The sequence below is a fragment of the Rhinoraja longicauda genome, chromosome 4, assembly GCF_053455715.1.
Source record: "Rhinoraja longicauda isolate Sanriku21f chromosome 4, sRhiLon1.1, whole genome shotgun sequence".
NCBI lineage: Eukaryota > Metazoa > Chordata > Chondrichthyes > Rajiformes > Arhynchobatidae > Rhinoraja > Rhinoraja longicauda.
The window spans coordinates 57813509-57834259 of NC_135956.1; the positions used below are offsets into that span (position 1 = coordinate 57813509).

At 40.3% G+C, this 20751-nt stretch overlaps 1 protein-coding gene across 1 annotated transcript in view; it reads left to right on the plus strand.

The window, feature by feature from the left end:
- The window catches only part of LOC144593165 (coiled-coil domain-containing protein 102A-like), a 349183-nt gene that overhangs the window by 8377 nt on the left and 320055 nt on the right, over positions 1-20751 (plus strand). Inside the window, exon 2 of the mRNA XM_078398649.1 lies at positions 12416-12639. Coding sequence (XP_078254775.1) covers positions 12416-12639 — 224 coding nt within the window. The remainder of the gene's footprint in view (positions 1-12415; positions 12640-20751) is intronic.

Below are 20751 nucleotides of genomic sequence, written 5' to 3' on the forward strand. Positions count from 1 at the left end.
TGGGGTCGAGACCCTTTCTTCAGACTGAGAGTCAGGGGAGAGGGGAAACAAGAGATCCCTGGACATTGGTAATGGTCTGGCTGGGCCTTGCTGTCCTTATGGTCAGGTATTCATACCCCCTTTAACAGCATTGCAGTAACTCCGTTTGTCTTTGTGTTAGTAGAGTCTGTCTTTGTGTGAGCGTTTGCCTTTAAACGTAGTGAATTGCTTGTGTATGTGTTTGCTTCATTGATCAAAATAAATGAATGAAAAGAGTTCTCATAGTGCAGTGCCTGTGCCAGCGTTTTATTTCATTGGTCAAAATGAAAGACTAGAATCTTTGAATGAGATGCCATGATAAAGTACTTAGAAGCACAATAAATTCAGGCTCTAATTGTTTTAAACATCACCAAAATCAACTTTATTACAACAAACTATATTCCTATGAAAGATGGATAACTACATGCCAAAATCTTTTTTTTAAAACGGACACTTCAAACGATTACAAAATATGCCTAAACATTTCACTGGCCGGACCTTGCTGTCGGTTTGTTCAAGTGTCCACCCACCTTTGACAGCATCGCGGTCTCCACAGCTGGCTGTTGCAGCTACACTTCTGTCAGCTGTCAAAACGGGTTTTGACAATTCCTGTCGGACCTTGTCTTCTCCTGATCCCGGTACCTGTCTCCGGTTGACATTGGTAGTCGACAATGAAATTCATCTGTCCTCACTACCGGCGACAACCTAGCAAACCTGGAGACAGCATGCGACAGCGCCCGCAATAAACTACAATACCTGATGACAAGCCAGCTGTTGCCGAAAAATTTCTAGCATGAAAGTTTTTCCGTGATGCGCTGAGATCTGCTACGATTCATTGGAGACTCCCCACGGTCACGCCCGTGACACCCCGGTGAACGTTCGGCGACAGCCTAGTCACCGGCAGTCGCCTTAAAATCGCCTAAGTGGGACAGGCCCTATAAACAGAATCAATAGACAATAGGTGCAGGAGTAGGCCATTTGGCCCTTCGAGCCATGTGATCATGGCTGATCATTGTCAATCAGTACCCCGTTCCTGCCTTCTCCCCATACCTCTTGACTCCACTATCCTTAATAGCTCTATCTAGCTCTCACTTGAATGCATTCAGAGAATTGGCCTCCACTGCCTTCTGAGGCAGAGAATTCCACAGATTCACAACTCTCTGACTGAAAAAGTTTTTCCTCATCTCCGTTCTAAATGGCCTACCCCTTATTCTTAAACTGTGGCCCCTTGTTCTGGACTCCCCCAACATTGGGAACATGTTTGCTGCCTCTAACGTGTCCAACCCTTTAATAATCTTATACGTTTCGATAAGATCCCCTCTCATCCTTCTAAATTCCAGTGTATACAAGCCTAGTCGCTCCAGTCTTTCAACATATGACAGTCCGGCCATTCCGGGAATTAACCTAGTAAACCTACGCTGCACGCCCCCAATAGCAACAATATCCTTCCTCAAATTTGGAGACCAAAACTGCACACAGTATTCCAGGTGTGGTCTCACTAGGACCCTGTACAACTGCAGAAGGACCTCTTTGCTCCTATACTCAATTCCTCTTGTTATGAAGGCCAACATTCCATTGGCTTTCTTCACTGCTTGCTGTACCTGCATGCTTCCTTTCAGTGACTGATGCACTAGGATACCCAGATCTCGTTGTACGTCCCCTTTCCCTAACTTGACACCATTCAGATAATACTCTGCCTTCCTATTCTTACCACCAAAGTGGATAACCTCACACTTATCCACATTAAACTGCATCTGCCATGCATCCGCCCACTCACACAACCTGTCCAAGTCACCCTGCAACCTCATAGCATCTTCCTCACAGTTCACACTACCACCCAGCTTTGTATCATCTGCAAATTTGCTAATGGTACTTTTAATCCCTTCATCCAAGTCATTAATGTATATTGTAAATAGCTGCGGTCCCAGCACCGAGCCTTGCGGTACCCCACTAGTCACTGCCTGCCATTCTGAAAGGGACCCATTTATCCCCACTGTCTGTCAACTTTCTATCCATGTCAGTACCCTACCTCCAATACCATGTGCTCTAAATTTGCCCACTAATCTCCTATGTGGAACCTTGTCAAAGGCTTTAGGTCAGTGACGCATCATCAGAACTGGAACGGAGAGAAAACAAGTGGGATTTAAATTGTACAGATTAGATTTAGAGAGGGAATGTCTGTGATAAGGTGGAGACCAAAATTGTCCAGGTAAAGTAATTTATTTTGGTACTAGCAGTCTGAGAGAGAAGGAATAAAAGAACATATTCCGTGTGATAGAGAACACAGCTGGAAGTCTGAAATAAAATAGAACGCTGGAAATACCCGACTCACCATGCAAGAGAAGAACTAAATTACTGATAAAGTGGATAAACGTGCATCAGAACAGGACAGTTCTGACAAAAAAGGAAAGATTAGTTGCTCAAATTGTTGAGTTCAATTATGATTGCGAGTACTGCAATGCGCTTAGAGGGAAAATGAGGAGCTGTTTCTTAAGCTTAGGTTGGACATTGTTTGAACAGTGTCACACACCAATAGCAGAGAGATCAGAGTGGAGAGGAATGGACAGTTCAAGTAACAGGTGAGAGGAACCCAGTGATCACCCTTGTAACTCAGATGAGGTGTTCTCCATAGCATCACCTAATCTGTATTTCAAATTCCCCAATGTAGAGGCGATTTGCACTATGCGATGCACAGATTGGGTCAATCTGGGATGGTTAATGTAAATTTACAAAGAGCAAGTTAAATGACCAATTTAAGTGATTTATTTTGAGAAAATTGAAGAGTGAATAATGAAAAATGAATGGACTTAGTAGATATACTGAGCAATTTTGGGCACCATATCTAAGGAAGGTTGTGCTGGCTCTTGAGAGGGTCCAGAGGAGGTTTATAAGAATGATCCCAGGAATGAGTAGGTTAACCTATGATGAGCGTTTGTCGGCACTGGGCCTGTACTCGCTGGAGTTTAGAAGAATGAGGAGGGGACCTCATCGAAACATTCAGAATAGTGAAAGGCTTGGATAGAGTGGATGTGGAGAGGATGTTTCCATTAGTGGGAGAGTCTAAAACTAGAGGTCATAGCTTCAGAATTAAAGGATGTTCTTTTAGGAAGGAGATGAGGAGAAATTTGTTTGGTCAGAGGGTGGTGAATCCGTGGAATTCTGTGCCACAGAAGGCTGTAGAGGCCAAGTCAGTGGATATTTTTAAGGCTGAGATAGATAGATTCTTGATTAGTACGGGTGTCAGAGGTTTTGAGAAGAAGGCAGGAGAATGGGGCTGGAGGGTGAGATAGATTAGCCATGATTAAATAGCAGAGTAGACTTGATGGGCCAAATGGCCTAATTCTCCTATTCCTTATGACAGCCTCCTCCCCCGTAACGCTATGGTCACCTGCAGTGAGGATGTTCAGAGGTATTTGCTAAGGTTCTTTCAAGGAGAGTAGTTATGAAATTTGCCTAACACTTCATGAATGCTGTGTAAGTTTATGGTTGTGGCTGGGAACGTTGGGGCATAATATAATAATTTTTTTTTGGAAGAGTTGTATTTGATCAAATCTGGGTGATGTCTATGCAGGGTCTTTTTTGTCCTCTATTTATATGAATGCTTTTGGCATTTTAACGGGTAGTTCAATTTGTTTTATTTGTTTTCTGTGGATGACTCCCTGAACCATATGACCATGAACAAAATTAGCAATGCGCTGCATCCAGCAATTTAAGTTGCACTCTGTTCTATGTTATGGTTCAATGAGTACTCGCTCATCTCCAAAATGGCACAAATATTATCTACGTTTGAACATGAGGGGCTATTATAGTTGGATCCATTCATGTTCTGTTCTGACTTCAAGTGTGAATTCCAATTGGAACCACTCAATAGCAATCAGTGCACGAACCATGGCTTGTTTTCTGTTACCTATCCAAGGAAGAATGAATGCCTGTGGTATTGTCCTTAATATGTTACTATGTGCTGCATCACAACACAAGCAACAGAATTTTTGTTTAACAGCACTGGTACAAGCAATGTTATGGTGCTGTGGATATTTTTATAATTTTACACTTGGTGGAACTTTTTTAATAGGAAATTTATTAACATTAAATTACAAATGCCATGTTACTTTCTCCAGTTACATTGCATTACATTGAAAATGGGATGCTGTAGTCTGCTGATTTTTTTTAATTTGGAAGTATTTTGGTGATAATCTTGATCAATATTTCCCACTCTCATGATTGCATGACTGCACCCTTGCATTTACGAACAGTTTGAGAAAATGAGAGCTGTTTGGTGATGGGATGATTCCCAGGCATCAGTAAGTTACCTGATTTTCCAAGATTGTTCTGAGAAACACAAATGCAGATCTTCTGGGGCAGATCTTCAAGGACTGAGGCAGTAGGTACACCTGAACCAGGATTTATTGGCCTCTTCGTTAGAAGGGTTGGTATTCCAGCTTAGATGTATAGCTGAGCAGGAATATCTGTTGTGTGACTTACTGTATGCCGGTAATTCTATGACTGTGTTGTGAGGCTGAGCTCTCTGTCGAGCTAAGTGTGGCATTGCAATCGTGCCGCATTCTTGTACTCTCCCTGAATCTTGCTAAGATCTAATCTGGATGCGTTTTGTGATTGCTTGGTCTTTCAATATATACCAAATACCTGTGCAAATTCTCAGTGGAGCCTAAGTTCAGGGTATCTGCATTGGTGAGTTATACATACTGTAATGACACTGCCCCTCCCCTGTAAGTTCCTGATCCACATTCTTAGTTTTCATTCCAAAAACCCCCAACAATAGTGCATCACATGGGCATCAACCGTTGATCACAATTTTGTTCATGTTCAGTTCATAATAATAGTTCATATACTTTATTTAAATGTTCCATTGGACGTTTCCTCCTGCTTAACAGCTCTATTTCATGCTAATATCTCTTATTTCTCTTTTCTAACCACCCTCTATCTTTCTATATTCACAATTTTTTTACGGTTTGCTCTTGTCTTAGCATGAAATCACCAACTTTATACAAGGTCTTCTCATTGATACAATAGCAGAACAATTCACTATATACTCGCTAAACGACGTTACAGCCAATTATCACCTGTTTATATGAAAAGTAATTGGAGAAAAGTGCAGTCATTGACAACAACCAGCTCAAAGTAATACTTGAAGACCAGCTGAAGTCTGTAATCTACATGTGAAATCTGCACAGGTAATGTTTTAATGCCGTGCTTTTACACTTGGTTAATTTTGTCACTGAGTTTCAGTAGCCCAACGCAGCTCTATGTCCGCACATCGGGCATGAAGGATTGTTTTGACTTGTGGGTTGTCCTGCTAAAGGATTATGATCATCAGATACTTGTGAATTAGCAGTAAATTTTCTCTTCAATTTACTAACAACACATAATGTATCTCCATCCCCATAAAGACATCTGATTTATTAAGCTGTGTTTTTTCTGCTCAAATGTTAAAGGAAATGGTTAATGTAATAGTTGATACATTGGATTTAATTTTTCAAAATTTCTTAGGTTTGGGATAAATTCCAATAGATTACAATATAGTGAATGTAATTCACTATGATGAATGTGATTCCTTTTTATCAAAAGAGAAGGAAACATCATGCAGGAAATTATAGATAGCTTAGTATCAATCATAAAGAAAATGTTCGAAGTTCTTATTAAAGACGTTCTAGCAAAGTGCTGAAGGAAAAATCAAGCACTAGACTTAGATTTCCAGAAGGCATTTAATATGGTGCCACATGAACTTTTATTGTGGAAAATTAAAGTTCATGGTGTCGGAGGACATGTGGATACAAAACTGGTGGGCTAATGGTAAGCATCAGGTGGTCATAGGTGGGACTCTTCTGGTTGGCCTGATGTAAGGAATCGGGATCGCTGCTGGGCCTCAACTTTTTACAATATATACAAATGGTTTGGATGGAAGAACTGACGATATTGTTGCTAAATTTGTTGAAGCCACAATAATAGGTCGCAGAGTAAGTAACATAAGAAGATGATATAAGGAGGCAAGTGGAATATGATGCTGGTAAAAATTAAATTGTCTATTTAGCGAACAATATAAATAATTTCCAATTGGTGTAAGACTCTAAAACTCTGAGATGCAGGGTGTTCCGGGTGACCTCATATATGTTTTGTGAATTACTATTATACAGGTCTAGTAAACAATCAGCAAAGCTAACAGAATGTTATTGTTTTATTGCAAGGCAAATTGAACATTTAACTTGGAAGGTTATGCTTCGGTTACACAGATTGCTGAGTCATATGAAATACCATGTATAGTCTGATCTCCTTATTTAAGTAAGAATGTAAATGAATTGAAAATGGTTGAGAGAAGATTTATTGGACTGATATCTAGAATGTACAGGTTGTCTTATGAGACCAGGGGTCACAGCTTAAGGATAAGGGGGAAGTCTTTTAGGACCGAGATGAGAAAACATTTCTTCACACAGAGAGTGGTGAGTCTGTGGAATTCTCTGCCAAAAGAAGGTAGTTGAGGCCAGTTCATTGGCTATATTTAAGAGGGAGTTAGATGTTGCCCTTTTTGCTAAAGGGATCAGGGGGTATGGAGAGAAGGCAGGTACAGGCTACTGAGCTGGATGATCAGCCATGATCATATTGAATGGCGGTGCAGGCTCGAAGGGCCGAATGGCCTACTCCTGCACTTATTTTCTATGTTTCTATGTTTCTATGTCTATGAGGAAGGGTTGGAAGGGTTAGGTTTGCACATGCTGGAGTGTTGAAGAATAAGAAATGATTTAATTGAAACATATAAGATCCTGAAGGGTTTTGACATGGTGGATGTGGAGAGGATGATACATGTGGGAGATTCTAGATATAGGGGTTAAAAAAGAGCAACCTCTCATGTAAGACAGAGATAAGGCATTTTTTTTCTTTCACAGAGTGATGTTATGGAACTCTCTTTAAAGCATTGTGGAATCAACAAATATTTTTCAGTCAACAGTAGATTTATGTGTAGGTAGGAATTGCAGATTCTAGTTTACACCGAAGATAGACACAAAACGCTGGAGTAACTCAGCGGAACACGCAGCATCTCCGGATAGAAGGAATGAGTGACATTTCGGGTTGAGACCCTTCTTCAGACATGATTTATGGTTACTTAGAAGTTGGCAGGATTGTGCATTTGAGGTTGCAGAATTTCAGCTGAGATCTAATTGAATGGTGGTGCAGGCTGAATACAACTCGTTTGTATTTTTGTATGATGCATTTGCAGCTTTGAGATGGCAAAGGTGTAGGTCTCTTCTTATTATAGCCACTCGGGGTTTGAACCACCCACTTAGAATTGAAATTGCTCTGCTGGGAGCCGAACCCCGATTTGAAAATTAAGCCTTACCGTGCTGATAGAAACATGGGTCCAAGGTTGCAGGATACATGACAATCAAATGAAGAGTTGGTCCTGAACATGAAGACCACACTTCTCTCTGAACTTAGCAGAGCAGAACCCAAGCCTGCCAATAGCCACATCTGTAGACTATAACTGATAAAAAACCAGTGAAGTTTAGTCTGGAAAATAATAAAATTCCATACACTTTAAAAGCCTTTGAAACCATGGGAAATTTGACCCCTGACTCTCTGTGTGGATTTTTGTTAGTGCTGGAAATGCTGTTCAGGCATAAAATTACCCCATGGTGTCAATAATAATGCAGAGCCTTTTTCTTTGCATTCCAGAGTGGTTTTCAAAATCACTGTTCAGAGTCTGATAGTTGTTTTACTCAATAAACAACTTACTTTTATAACTGTTATTTAAAGGCCAATTATCTCTGATCTGAATTTTGTGGTCTCTTGCTCACCCTGTAGACTAGACTGAATATTTTCACCTTTAACTTTATTTGCTATTCAGATTTACTTCGCAATTCTATTTCCCGAACATGTTTCTCAATTGCTCTTATTGAACTGCTGCCCCTCGCTTCCAACCAACTTCCCATTGGATGAAGCTATTCTTCAGAACTGTTCACCTTAAGGTTGTGTGCAGTGAAGAACCAAGATCACTCCAGCTCAGTAGCCAAGGTGGAAAGAGTAGGGACTGCAGCAGCTAAAGTATAAGAAGGTGGGATTACACTCAATATCCAAAAGAGAAAGATCCACGATCATACTGCCCCCACTGCACCACACTGCCCTCTGACAAGAAAAGTTCACAGAATGGCAAGAGAACGCATTAACTACCTTTCATATCTTGGAAGCCACTTGTCAGCAAAACCCGATAAAGGTGATGAAAATAACCATCAGCTTCAATGTGTTAGAAGTTTTGAAGTTGCATCAGGAAAGGTGATTTTGAAGATCAAGATTACAGAACTGACACAAAGCTCATGACCAAGGGGCAGCAATAATACCTTCCCTTCTACATACTCAGAAACTTGGACCATAGGAGGCATCCGGACTGGAAAGATAACGCCAATGATGACTCTGTAAAATCATCCAAATCTACTGTTATGTGAACCCATACCAGTGTCCTCTCCCAGGCTAACATTCCCATCACTGATGTTCGAATTGCACTCAGCTCTATTGACCTGGGCACATGACATGTATGCCTGGCAATTGACCCCCTGTCAATGGAAGTGAAGTGTGAAACCTCCCATTTAAAACTTGCTCATCCTGTTAAAGAATGAGAAGGAGTTTTCAGGATAATATTTTGCAAATCTCCATTCATCAGGTGCACACAGAAGACTTCAGAAAGTGATGGAAGGAGTGGGCCACCTCACAAACTAATTACCCATCTACTCTGTCATCTGCGGGAGAATCTGCAGGCCTCATTTTGACCTCATCAGTCATCTCAGAACGTACAGAGCTGGATTGGAAGCAAATTAATCTCAATCCTGAAGGATTGGATAACCTTTTTCCCTTCTTGTTGGTGTGGAAATAGAATACTGGTATTGGTGGAGCATGTAGCATTGGGCCAAGTGGGACGAATCCTGTTCAAGCTGGGAGTCTGTGTCCAGTGGAAATCCCCAAGGATCTGTGCTGAAACCTCTGCTGTTTGTGATATATAAATGACTTGGATCTAATCGTAGATAGGTTGGTTAGTAGGTTAGTAGGTTTGCAGGTTAAAATAAAAATTGCCAGGGCCACAAACTGTGAAGAAGGCTGCCAAAATATATAGTGGGATACAGATCAGCTACAGAAATAGGTGGGAAAATGGCTAAGTGTGAGGTGTTACACTTTGGGAGGTTAAATGTAAGGAGAAAATATACAATTAATAGCAAGATTGTATACAACATTGATGTACTGAGTTATTTTGAGGTTCAAGAATATAACTCCCTGAATGTGGGAGCACCTAGTAGGTAGAGCGGCAAAGAAGGCATATGATATGATATGCTTGCCTTTATCGTTCAGATGATTGAGTATAAGAGTCAGGAGGTCATAATGCAGCTTTATTGTACTTTGGTTAGGCTGCATTTGGTATATTGCATCCAGTTCTCTGGTTGCCCCAATACAGGAAGGACGTGGAGGCTTTGGAAAGGGTGAAGCGGAGGATTACCAGAATGATGCCTGGATTAGGGAGTATTAGCTACAAGGAGAGGTTGGACAGACTTGGATTGCTTTCTCTGGAGCGCCAGAGATTGAGCTGAGACCTGATAGTGCTAATAAATTAAAAGAGGTATAGATAGGGTGGACAGGCAGAACCTTTTCCCCAGGATGGAAATATTAAATATTAGATGGCACAGCTTTAAAGTGAGAGAGGCAAAGTTTGTAGGGATTTTTTTTACATGGAGGGTGGTGAGTGTTTAGTTTACTTTCGTTTAGAGATACAGCATAGAAACAGGTCCATCGAGTCCACACTGACCAGCCGATCACCTGTACACTAGTTCTATCCTATACACTAGGAACAATTTACAGAAGCCAATTAACCTTCTAACCTGCATGTCTTTGGAATATGGGAGGATACCGGAGCACCTGGAAAAAAACTCATGCAGTCACAGGAAGAAAGCACAAACTGTAGCGCCCGAGACCCGCGTTTAATCCTAACTAAGAGTGCTGTCTTCATCCATAGTTAGGATTAAACCCGGGTCTCTGGCTCTGCAAGGCAGCACCTCTATTGCTGCACTACTGTGCTGCCTTACCACTGCCAGGAGTGGTGGTGGTGGAGGCAGATATCTTAGTGGCATTGAAGAGACTTTTTGATAGGCACGAATATATTCAGAGAATGGAGGGATATGGATTATATGCAGGCAGATAATAGATGATCTTGGCATTATGTTCGGCTCAGACGTTGTGGCCTGAAGAACCAGTTCCCATGCTGTATTTTTCAATGTAGGAAGGAACTGGTTTAAACCAAAGATAGACACCAAAAGCTGGAGTAACTCAGCGAGACAGGCAGCATTTCAGTTGAAAAGGAATGGGTGACGTTTCGAGTCTCGAGCTGAGTTACTCCAGCTTTTTGTGTCTATCTGTATTTTTCTATGTTCCATGTTCTAGGGCTCATCACTAAAGATATTATCCAGCCACACTCTTACAGAAACTTCTCTCAGGAACAATACTGATACAGGCTTTACTTCAACAAGAGAGTCTGCACTAAGATGTGTGGTCTCTTGTGACTTGAAATCCAGGCTCAGAAACCTCTTGCACTGATCTCACTGCTTCTGTGCCGCACAATTGTTCCAGGCTGCTGCTGCGGATCTGACAGAATGCTGCTCAATTTTGCACCAGGTGGGACACCACAGCTCTCCACTCTACGTTGGGAACTCTTTATGCACTCTACTCCAAGTGCGGACGATGAGATAGATGAGAAAGGAGGATATGTCAGCGTTTAGAGCTTTGCCAAAGTACATGCTCTTCTAGGCCAAGCAAACAAAGGTTTCCCTCTGATCTCCCAACCAACGACCTGTCATATCATATCATATCATATATATACAGCCGGAAACAGGCCTTTTCGTGCCGCCCAGTGATCCCCGTACATTAACACTATCCTACACCCACTAGGGACAATTTTTACATTTACCCAGCCAATTAACCTACATACCTGTACGTCTTTGGAGTGTGGGAGGAAACCGAAGATCTCGGAGAAAACCCACGCAGGTCACGGGGAGAACGTACAAACTCCTTACAGTGCAGCACCCGTAGTCAGGATCGAACCTGAGTCTCAGGCGCTGCATTCGCTGTAAAGCAGCAACTCTACCGCTGCGCTACCGTGCCGTCCGGTCAGGAACACTTGACTGAAGCCTGGGAAAGTCTCTGTTGCTCCCTTCCACACGGTACATCTTATCTCCTGCTTATCTGTTCCATTAGCATCTCTGGATTTCAGTGCATGTGGGAGCATACTCCTTTTTTCTATTTCAGCTATTTCTCATAAAGCAGTCCCCTGTACAGGTTGCAGCAGTGCTGCTTATTGTGTGCGACCCTGAGGTCTGGATCTTGCGGTCACAGCTGCGTGATTTGTTGAGAACTTAACTAAGTTGAATTACATTGTGGTTTTGGATCCAACGTGATTTCATTCTTTATTGAAGTAATATTGTGAGTAGTTAATGAAATCATTTAATGTAGTAACAGTAATATTATACTCCCCACATGATGATGGCTTAAACCAATTTTTCCCTTTGTTGTAGTTGTAAGATCTTAATGGAATTGGAAGGTCAGATTGGAAAAATGTTTCCATCTGCCTAAGGATCTGAAGACAAATTTAAAGTCGGGGCCATGTAATATAATTAGAAATGTTGTGCAATGTTTTCTAAAGCAAGAATATAATAAGAGTTAAACAGCGGGCATAATTAAACAGAAGGGCATGTCATGTATTAAAAACAGATTGGAATTTCTTCAGCTAAAAAAGTACTTATTCTATTATTTCTTGAATTAGATTTTTAAAATTAATTTATTAGAGTAGCACTGTGTATTTATTTGTATTCTTGAATGACTTAAAATGTAAGCGCCAAGCTAGCAAAGGCTGAGACTATGCAAAGTGTAAAAGAGACACCTTCCTAGAAATACCACAGTTTTCTGAGCCCTATGCAAATTTCTAAAGCTGACAATCTACACTGCGCTTTGGGAAATAAAATTTATTTGTTTTGGGAAAAACTTTCTGTCCGTGTCTCGTAAAGAACATCAGGCAATGGTCAAATATATTTCAAAACATTTTCTGACTTACACTTTAATTGACAAAGGACTAACATGTAATCTAATGGGCCTTTTGAATGCCTTGATGTTTCTCAGGCTGAAATGCTGGTAATGTTTCTCAAACATCTGACAATATCCTTCAAATATATGACACACCTACCATTTCTAAAGATATTTCTTGATATTTCTTAAATGGAGACAGATTTTGGAAAAGTTCCTTTTAACCATTGGGAAATATTCCAGTAAAATCGGTATCTAAAAATATAATGCTCTCTATGTCATTCATATTGTGATTATTTAAACACTATAAACATTTCTTGTGGTTTATTCCCAGGATATTGATATAATTGAAAATATACTGAGAGATAAGCAGAATGGAGGAGGACAAAGTCTGGAATCTTCTGCCATTTTGAGTTTGTGTAATTCTACCACCACTTCTGAAAGATCCAAGCATCGTCTTGAAGATGCAATGCAACCTCTTGAGGACGACTCCATGAAAACCATAGCTCTACAATTTCGTCTGGATGAGTCACAGAAAATACTTCAGAAGGAAAGAGAGTAGGTGAAAGATTCAATAATAATGTTACTGTTGTTATTCAGTGCTTTAGTACTGTATGGTGAGGGCTGTAGGTTGCACAATATTTATGTTTAATAAGCAGACAACTGAACTACTTGGTTCAGATAAGTGAGTCACAATCAGGAAGCTTTATGATTAATATTTCTTGATCGGTTGTCAAAATATTGCTGCCGTGTTGCCACAGAGTGTTGTCGTGGAAAGAGAAGCACATAAACCCTTTGTCCAATGTACCTTAATGTTCAATGGACTGATCTAAAATCTATCATTTGCATTGGATAACTGTATAATTTGTTTGGATATTTGATTATTCTTAATTTTGATCTCAACGCATTGGAATCAGAAATGGTCAAGGAAGGGGAGGAGTGGGCTATGATAGGTAGCTATTGTATCAGATACTACTGAATAGGGCAAACCCCTTCCCCGTTACACACTGCACGACTGTGCAGTGCAGCTTGCCGGGGTCCAGAGCTTTGGGTTTGAAGGTTGTTGGGGAAGGGTACTCATTGGGTTGAGGACAGTGCTGTTGCATTGATGGATGTTTTTTTTTTCTAGATCAGAGCCTTATTTGGGAAGGGCTGATCTCAGGAGTAGATTGCTGATGATCGTGTGTCTGAGACCGAGGGGAAGAATTCAGATTGGATGGGTACTAGGAATGACTGAGGCCAGGATTAGGGGTTTAACTCATTTGGGAATCATAAATTCAGGGAGAAGACAAGAGTAGGTAAATAAATAAACCAATGGGAACGTACATGATGTTAGATGTCAGCACACAGCTGTGTCCTGCTTAGAAAGGCGTCTATTATATCATGCTGTTGAAGAAGCAGTGCGATGGATCCCCATTGTTCTGAGAGAGGCCAAGGACAGGGCACGACTTAGAAACCCGTGGACAAATTTCACCAGCGTCGTTGTAAAGGAGCATTGGTGTGACATGATGATGCGAAAATTGTGTCTTCAATACAGCTACGATTTGTGATTGAAAATACTAACCAAATTTGTGGACTGGCCGTCAAACTCTGTATAAAAAGGTTATAGTCGCATAGTTGCACCTGAAACTATGCAGCCAAACTTCGGGGCCCAAATGTCCACTATCAAATAGCTCCATTTTGCTGATGCATTTCAATTGATGTATCCATGTAGGAACAGGTCCTCAAACCAGTTCTGCCATTTTCTTAAATAATGATTAATTTGTGCCTGAACCTATTTCCCTTTCCCTGTGATCTTTCTTACCGTTGTACTGCACAAACATTTGTTAAACTTAGCCTTCAAAATTGACTCAACATTGACTCAACACAGTGCGTTTTCCCAAATTTTTCCCCCAAGATTTATCAAAATCAGTTCACAGATTTCACTTCGAACTGACCTAGTGAGTATAGAATAGTCACAGTCACACAGGAAGAACTTGATGGCCACAGAAATGTTACAGAGGAAACATGAGATGTTGCTTGGGATGAAGATGCTTATTATTAAAAATAAGATTGGTTGTCTGAGATGGTTTTCTTTGGAACAGAGAAGATTAAGGAAAGATTTAATTGAAGTGTTTATGGTTTTGAGAGAATAAAGTGAAATGAATAGAAAAGGCCTATTTTCCTTAGCAGCGAGGTCACGAACTAACATAGAAACATAGAAAATAGGTGCAGTAGGCCATTCGGCCCTTCGAGCCAGCACCGCCATTCAATATGATCATGGCTGATCATCCAAAATCCGTACCCTGTTCCTGCTTTTTCCCCAATATCCCTTGATTCCATTAGCTATTTGATGGATTAGAGCGAAGTTAGGACGGCATGGTGGTGCAGCGGTAGAGTTGCTGCTTTACAGCGCCAGAGACCTGGGCTTGATCCTGACTACGGGTGCTGTCTGTATGAGGTTTGTACGTTCTCGCCGTGACCTGCATGGGTTATCTCCATGTGCTCTGGTTTCCTCCCACATTCCAAAGACATACGGGTTTATAGGTTATCTGGCTTAGGTAAAATTGTAAGTTGTCCGTGGTGTTTGTAGGATAATATTAGTGTATGGGGATCGCTGGTAAGCAGGGGCTCGGTGGGCCGACAGGTCTGTTTCCACGCAGTATCTCTAAACTAAACTAAAAAAAAGTGTTGGGGAGATCTATTCTCCACCAGTGAATATTGGGCATCAGGACTCACTGGTTGAAAGGGTTGTAAAGCAGGAATACCCATTACATTTAAGCCGAACCGGAATGAGCACTGATCTGCCGTAATATACAAGGCTAAAATCCACATGAGACAAGTCTAAATGGCAGTATTTGGTAACCATGCATCTGTCATGGTGAATACCTGAATCTGGACAATCTGATCTGGCATATCATGACATCACATGATGAGTTGCCAGCGCATTCTATTTGCATTTATGGAACTACAAAAATCACTTAAAGTAAATACAGGTGAGCGCACCCATAATTGGATTGAACATACTAATCCTGACAGTTTCTTCAACTATTTACTGATTTAAAAAGTAATTTTAAATCACAACTTTTAAATGTCTAACAAAGAGCAGATGTGGGATGTTTTATCTTCTCTGTTATGGTTCTTGATGCCATAATAATGAACACAAAGGTAGATGTAGAAAATACAAAATAGGCCCTGGTGAAAATTTTATGAACATCATTGTCAAACTTCAGGAATATTGTCTGGGGCTGATTTTGTTTGAATGAAGACAAGCTGTTAATACATTTTTTGAATTACGCATCTGCTATATTTCACTTGGCATTAGTGCAAGAAACATGATCTCTCCGTACAGGGAGCAGCACTAGAGAGCTAATGATGTTTCTTGAGAGTGACTCAAACGATTGTAAATATTCGTACATAATTAACTCACAGACAGATTCTCTTGACAACACTTTATTTATTGCAATGTGGCTTCTAGCTTTTGCAGGAAAATCCAGCTCTGTGGCTTATTACAGAGAAGTTTTGTATATTTTGCCACAGTGAGGAATGTGGAAGAAAAGTATTAAAATTAATGCATTTATCTCCATATAAACTAATAATGTTATTTATACATTATTTTCCCTGTGATTCATATAATAACAATTCATTGAGTTATTCAGTGCTGGTGTGCTTAAAATGGCCTAACTTTCTGATCCACCACACCAGAATTCTCCTAAGAGGGTTTTCACTTTTATAATTTGTGAAATTGGAGCTACATTTGGAACGTGGAATGTGTTTCAAAATAGTCATTGTCAAAGATGATTTCTTCTCTGCACATTATCACAAAATAAAATTGTTTTAGGTTTACTCATGCATCAGTTTGCCATCAAGAAGAGAGAAAATGTCCCACAAGAAGGATCATGCAGCATCTAGATTTAGACTTTAGAGATACAGCATGGAAACAGATCCTTCAGCTCACTGAATCCACGCTGACCAGTGATCCCCGTACATTGGCACTATCCTACACATTAGGGATGATTTACAATTTTACCAAAGCAAATGAACCTACAAACCTTTACGTCTGTGGAGTATGGGAGGAAATTGGAGCACCCGGAGAAAACCCACAGGGAGAATGTAAAATGTCCATACAGACAGCACCTGTAGTCAGGATGAAACTCAGGTCTGGTGCTGTAAAGCAGTGACTCTACCGCTGCACCACTATGTCGCCCAGTAGATGTTTGGGTCCTTCAGCCGTGACATGAGAGCAAAGGTGGGTAAACAATTTTCTCTTAAAAGATTTAGATATATTTACTTACAATATTATAACAATATAATGGTACCAAACTAAATTTCAGACTAAACCCCACTTTAGATTACAGAGCTTTGGCAAATAGATTCAATTTGCATTTAACAAATTATGATCATGTAAAAGGAGTCGATGAAGGCCAAATAGCACCTGAAGCCAGGTCTGCCATTCAATAACACTGTTGATGCACTCTTGGCCTCAGCTGCACTTGACTGCTTGTTCTTTGTAACACTTAACTTTCCTATGGATTAAATATATTTCTATCTCGTCTTGGAACATATTCAATCACTCAGTCTCCATAGCTACCTGGGCTTCACCCTATCATCGTGACTAAGCCACAATGCTGACTTCATTACCCCTCGCCCTGATATCCACATCTGACCAAGGCCACAGGATGTAATCAGGCCAAGAGTTCTCTGCCATGTCAACCACCCGATTGTGTTGGAAGGAAGTGCAGATACTGGTTTAAACTGAAGCTAGACAAAAAAAGTTGGAGTAACACAGCGGGACAGGCAGCATCTCCGGAGAAAAGGAATGGGTGACATCAGGTCGAAACCCTTCTTCATAGTCTGAAGAAGGGTCTTGACCTGAAAGGTCACCCATTCCTTCTCTTCAGAGATGCTGCTTGTCCTGCTGTTACTCCAGCATTTTGTGTCTGTTTACGTTTTCATCATTGTTTGGTTGCCCTTGAGACCTCCGATGCACTGGAATGTTCAGATCATTTGTTCAATTGCGTCCTCTTTTGGGTTGTGGAACTGGTACCCAGCGCATTTATGTAGGTCAAATTGAGATTCACCAGAGTTTTTTTCATGGATGTGGTGCCATGTGGTGTGAATTATATTAAAATGTTGAATGCCCTACAAAGTCATGTAAAATGCACAGCACCATACAATGTCAAGTTATACAATCAGACTGGTGGCACATGATAAAGAAAAGGTGTTTCACCTCCTCAAGGCATAGGGGGTGGGTGGTTGGAGATACTGGTTTGAACTATAGGGACTGTCGGTTTACAGAAAGTAGCTGCATTTTCAATCTGCACGCGTGATAATCTTGTGAAGCCTGAAGCAACTGAAGAATCTGATAACTAGTGACTGTAATAAGTATATAGAATACTCAGCAGCTGCCAGAAAGGAGCAAACAACATTTTACTTTCATGAAAACTGCCTAGACCTCAGGGCAATTCTATTTACATTATTCTCATCAATTTTAATAAAATCATAATCTTGAACTTTGTGGGGCACTTGAATTAGAAAACTGAGAGAGCAAACTGCTGAATGGTGGAGTTTATCATCTGTCTACATTCTCCTCTAGTCTTACACGTACATTGTTTCTTACCCTCTGGCCATTTGTACATTCCATTCTTTGCTTCCTGCTACTGGTGACAGAGTCTTTAAGTGCTTGGCTCATACACAAATAATTCCTTCTATTGTTTTCAAACCGCTTTATCTTTAAAATTCTTCTCTTTGATTCAGCTGGTGGTCACCCTTCTTATCATCTTACTTCCAGGTGCAGTGTCTGTTTTACATCTGCACTTCCATAAAGTGACAAACAGTTAAAGATGCTAAATAATTGGCTTTTACTGGTGTTTGTGCACACGAGTTGAAGAATCTACATTAGGGTAAATTTATTCAGTTACAGTAACTGTCTCTTACAAACATAAAGGGAGGCGAGATTATTAATTCTCACTCATCCTTCATGATGTCTCATTGAATGATACCTTGAATTGCATTATGAAAAAATGAAAAGGTTTGGATTTCCCTGAAAGATTTGCTCCACTGATTCTCAAAGATGATCAATGTAGAGGATGTCAGAGCCATTTATGTTTAGACCAGTTACTGTTGGCATATTATATTATTTTGTATAGATATATCTTGCCGTATTATTTTGGACACTTGAGGGCAGTCGTTAGATGAACAGGGTGGTGTATATATATATATGGGCATAAGGGACTGGGAGTGGGCAGATGCAGGGAAGGAGAGTATACAGTTCTTACCAGACATGTGAGCAGACGGGGGAACAAACCTGGAAAAGACCTGGAGACCTGAGACCAGACCAGGGTCAGAGCAGCCAGCTACAACATGTATGCGAAATAAGTAAAGCCTGGTATTTCATCTCCTTGTTTGTACAACTACTTCAATAAACAACTAATTAAACTGGAAAAACGACTGGAAGATCTGTTCTGTTGGGGTTTGCGTACTATCACTCCAACTCCCTGTGTAGTAATGGCAATTAGAAAATAATTTACTGGAAAAGTCTGGAAGTTTCCATTACAGAGGATATTATGTATTCTACTCTTCAGTTTAAGTTGCAGATGAGCCAGTAGATTGTTTTGGTTCTGTTATGCCCCAAGTAGATTGACTTTGTAGACTCAGGTTGGATTACAAAGATGTCATGGGGACTACAGGTATTTCTGAGAATTATGTCCATTTGACTCTAAATTGTTGATCTAAAAGATAGGAACAAATCCTGCAATTTGGGTCAACCTGCACTCTCACAGGTTAAAATGAATTTCCTACTTAAGTGGTTGCGGTCGCTTAATAGTCACTTATTCTGGACGGAGAATCGTTGCTTTTATTTAAGACTGAAAATGATGAACTCTTGGCCATTAATATCATCACAAAATAAAGGGATGGGGTAGGAAAATGGAGTTTCTATCGATGATCAGCCATGACCATATTTGCTGTTAGATCAGGCTTGACAGGTCATATAGGCCACTCTTCCTCTGATTCCTTATGGGTCCCATATGTATTGCAGTTCTGGATTTCTTTTCATCTGTATGTATTATAATTTCTACTATTCTTCCACCAGTGTCCGTTGGAAATGCTGTTGTGTTTAACCACATGTCTATCCCATGTACTTGGTAGCCAGGAATACAGTCATGTTTTTAGGCTTCAGTGTTCACATGGGAAACCAAAAGATCAAGGTGAATGCAAAACCATTGCAGGTGGAAAATAAATTGAACAATCATTAGTCTGTTGTGCATGATTCTAAGGACGCTCTAGGCAAGAATGCTTTGTATACCATTCATACATAGTTTAGGAGCCATTTTGTGTTTATTAGCTATCTTAGCATATTGTTATACTCTTTGTATCCTGCTGTATTTTTTTGGACACCAGGGGGTTGTCGTGAGATAATACTAATCTTACATATATGGACTGGGAGGAGCCATGGGAGGAGTCAGATTATGAGTATAATTCGGCCAACATTTACGTAATGCGGCAGTTACGCTTGTAGCCTGATAGGGTTTTACTAAGCCACTAACAAGATATGAAGGAGTGACGGTGAGATTCTAAGTTCTTAACAAACAAGTCAAACAAACAATTCACGACAGGAGATATATTAATTTGTTTTGTATTGTTACTTCAATAAACGACTAACTAAACTGCAACATCGTGAAGATCTCTCTGTTGTCAAGAAATATTGCTCCCCTCCTTCGTCAACGATAAGCTTTGGGACGTTATCGGGAAGGCTAAAGTTGCCGCTACACATAGGAACAAGAATAAACCATTTAACTGCTCTGCTTGTTCAGCTATTTGAATAGATTGTGGCTAATATGTATCTTAGCCACATAACCATTCCAGCTGGTTACCCCCAAAAATGGTGTCTTTGTGTCTCTTTCCTGCAGAGATCAGGCAAAGATGGGTAAATGTGCAAAGGCTATTTCAGTCGCCATATTTTGTGTTTATTCTGGGAAGCTATCCTAAATGCCTTTAGCTATCCTAAATGTCTGAAGAAGGGTCTCGACCCGAAACGTCACCCATTCCTTCTCTCCCGAGATGCTGCCTGACCTGCTGAGTTACTCCAGCATTTTGTGAATAAAAACCTTCGATTTGTACCGGCATCTGCAGTTATCTTCTTATACTAAATGCCTTGCTCCTTTCCCAAACATTTAAATGCACAGATGAACATTGAATGGCTTTATTTTTAAATATTTTGTTAGGCTTCAGTATTCACATGGGAAACCCAAAAGCTCAAGGTGAATGCAAAAATATTGCAGGTGGAAAATAGATTTGTGACTGTGATAACATATATTTTTGAGTGCATTGTAGTATTAAAGCTTGACGTCAGATGTTTTTTCCATAGATTAATCTTTTCTTTCAGCAAAGAGAAATATATTTACTTTTCTTTGTCGGCGAAGCTCGAGGATAATTTTATAAGTTTTGCTTCAATTCTATTTAATTGAAATTGTACTAATAGTGCCACAATTGGTAATACCGAGTGTACTTTGGAAATCAATGGCTAATTATGTAGGAAATAGAGCACTTAGCAGTTTCCAACTATGACATTGTCCAAAAATTTAAAATGAGAATTGATTTCAGTGAAAGAGACTGATGACTTCCGCAATATCTTATCACTTGGGGGAAAGAACTATCAGCTTGCTAATAATATTTCATACCACTTTGTTT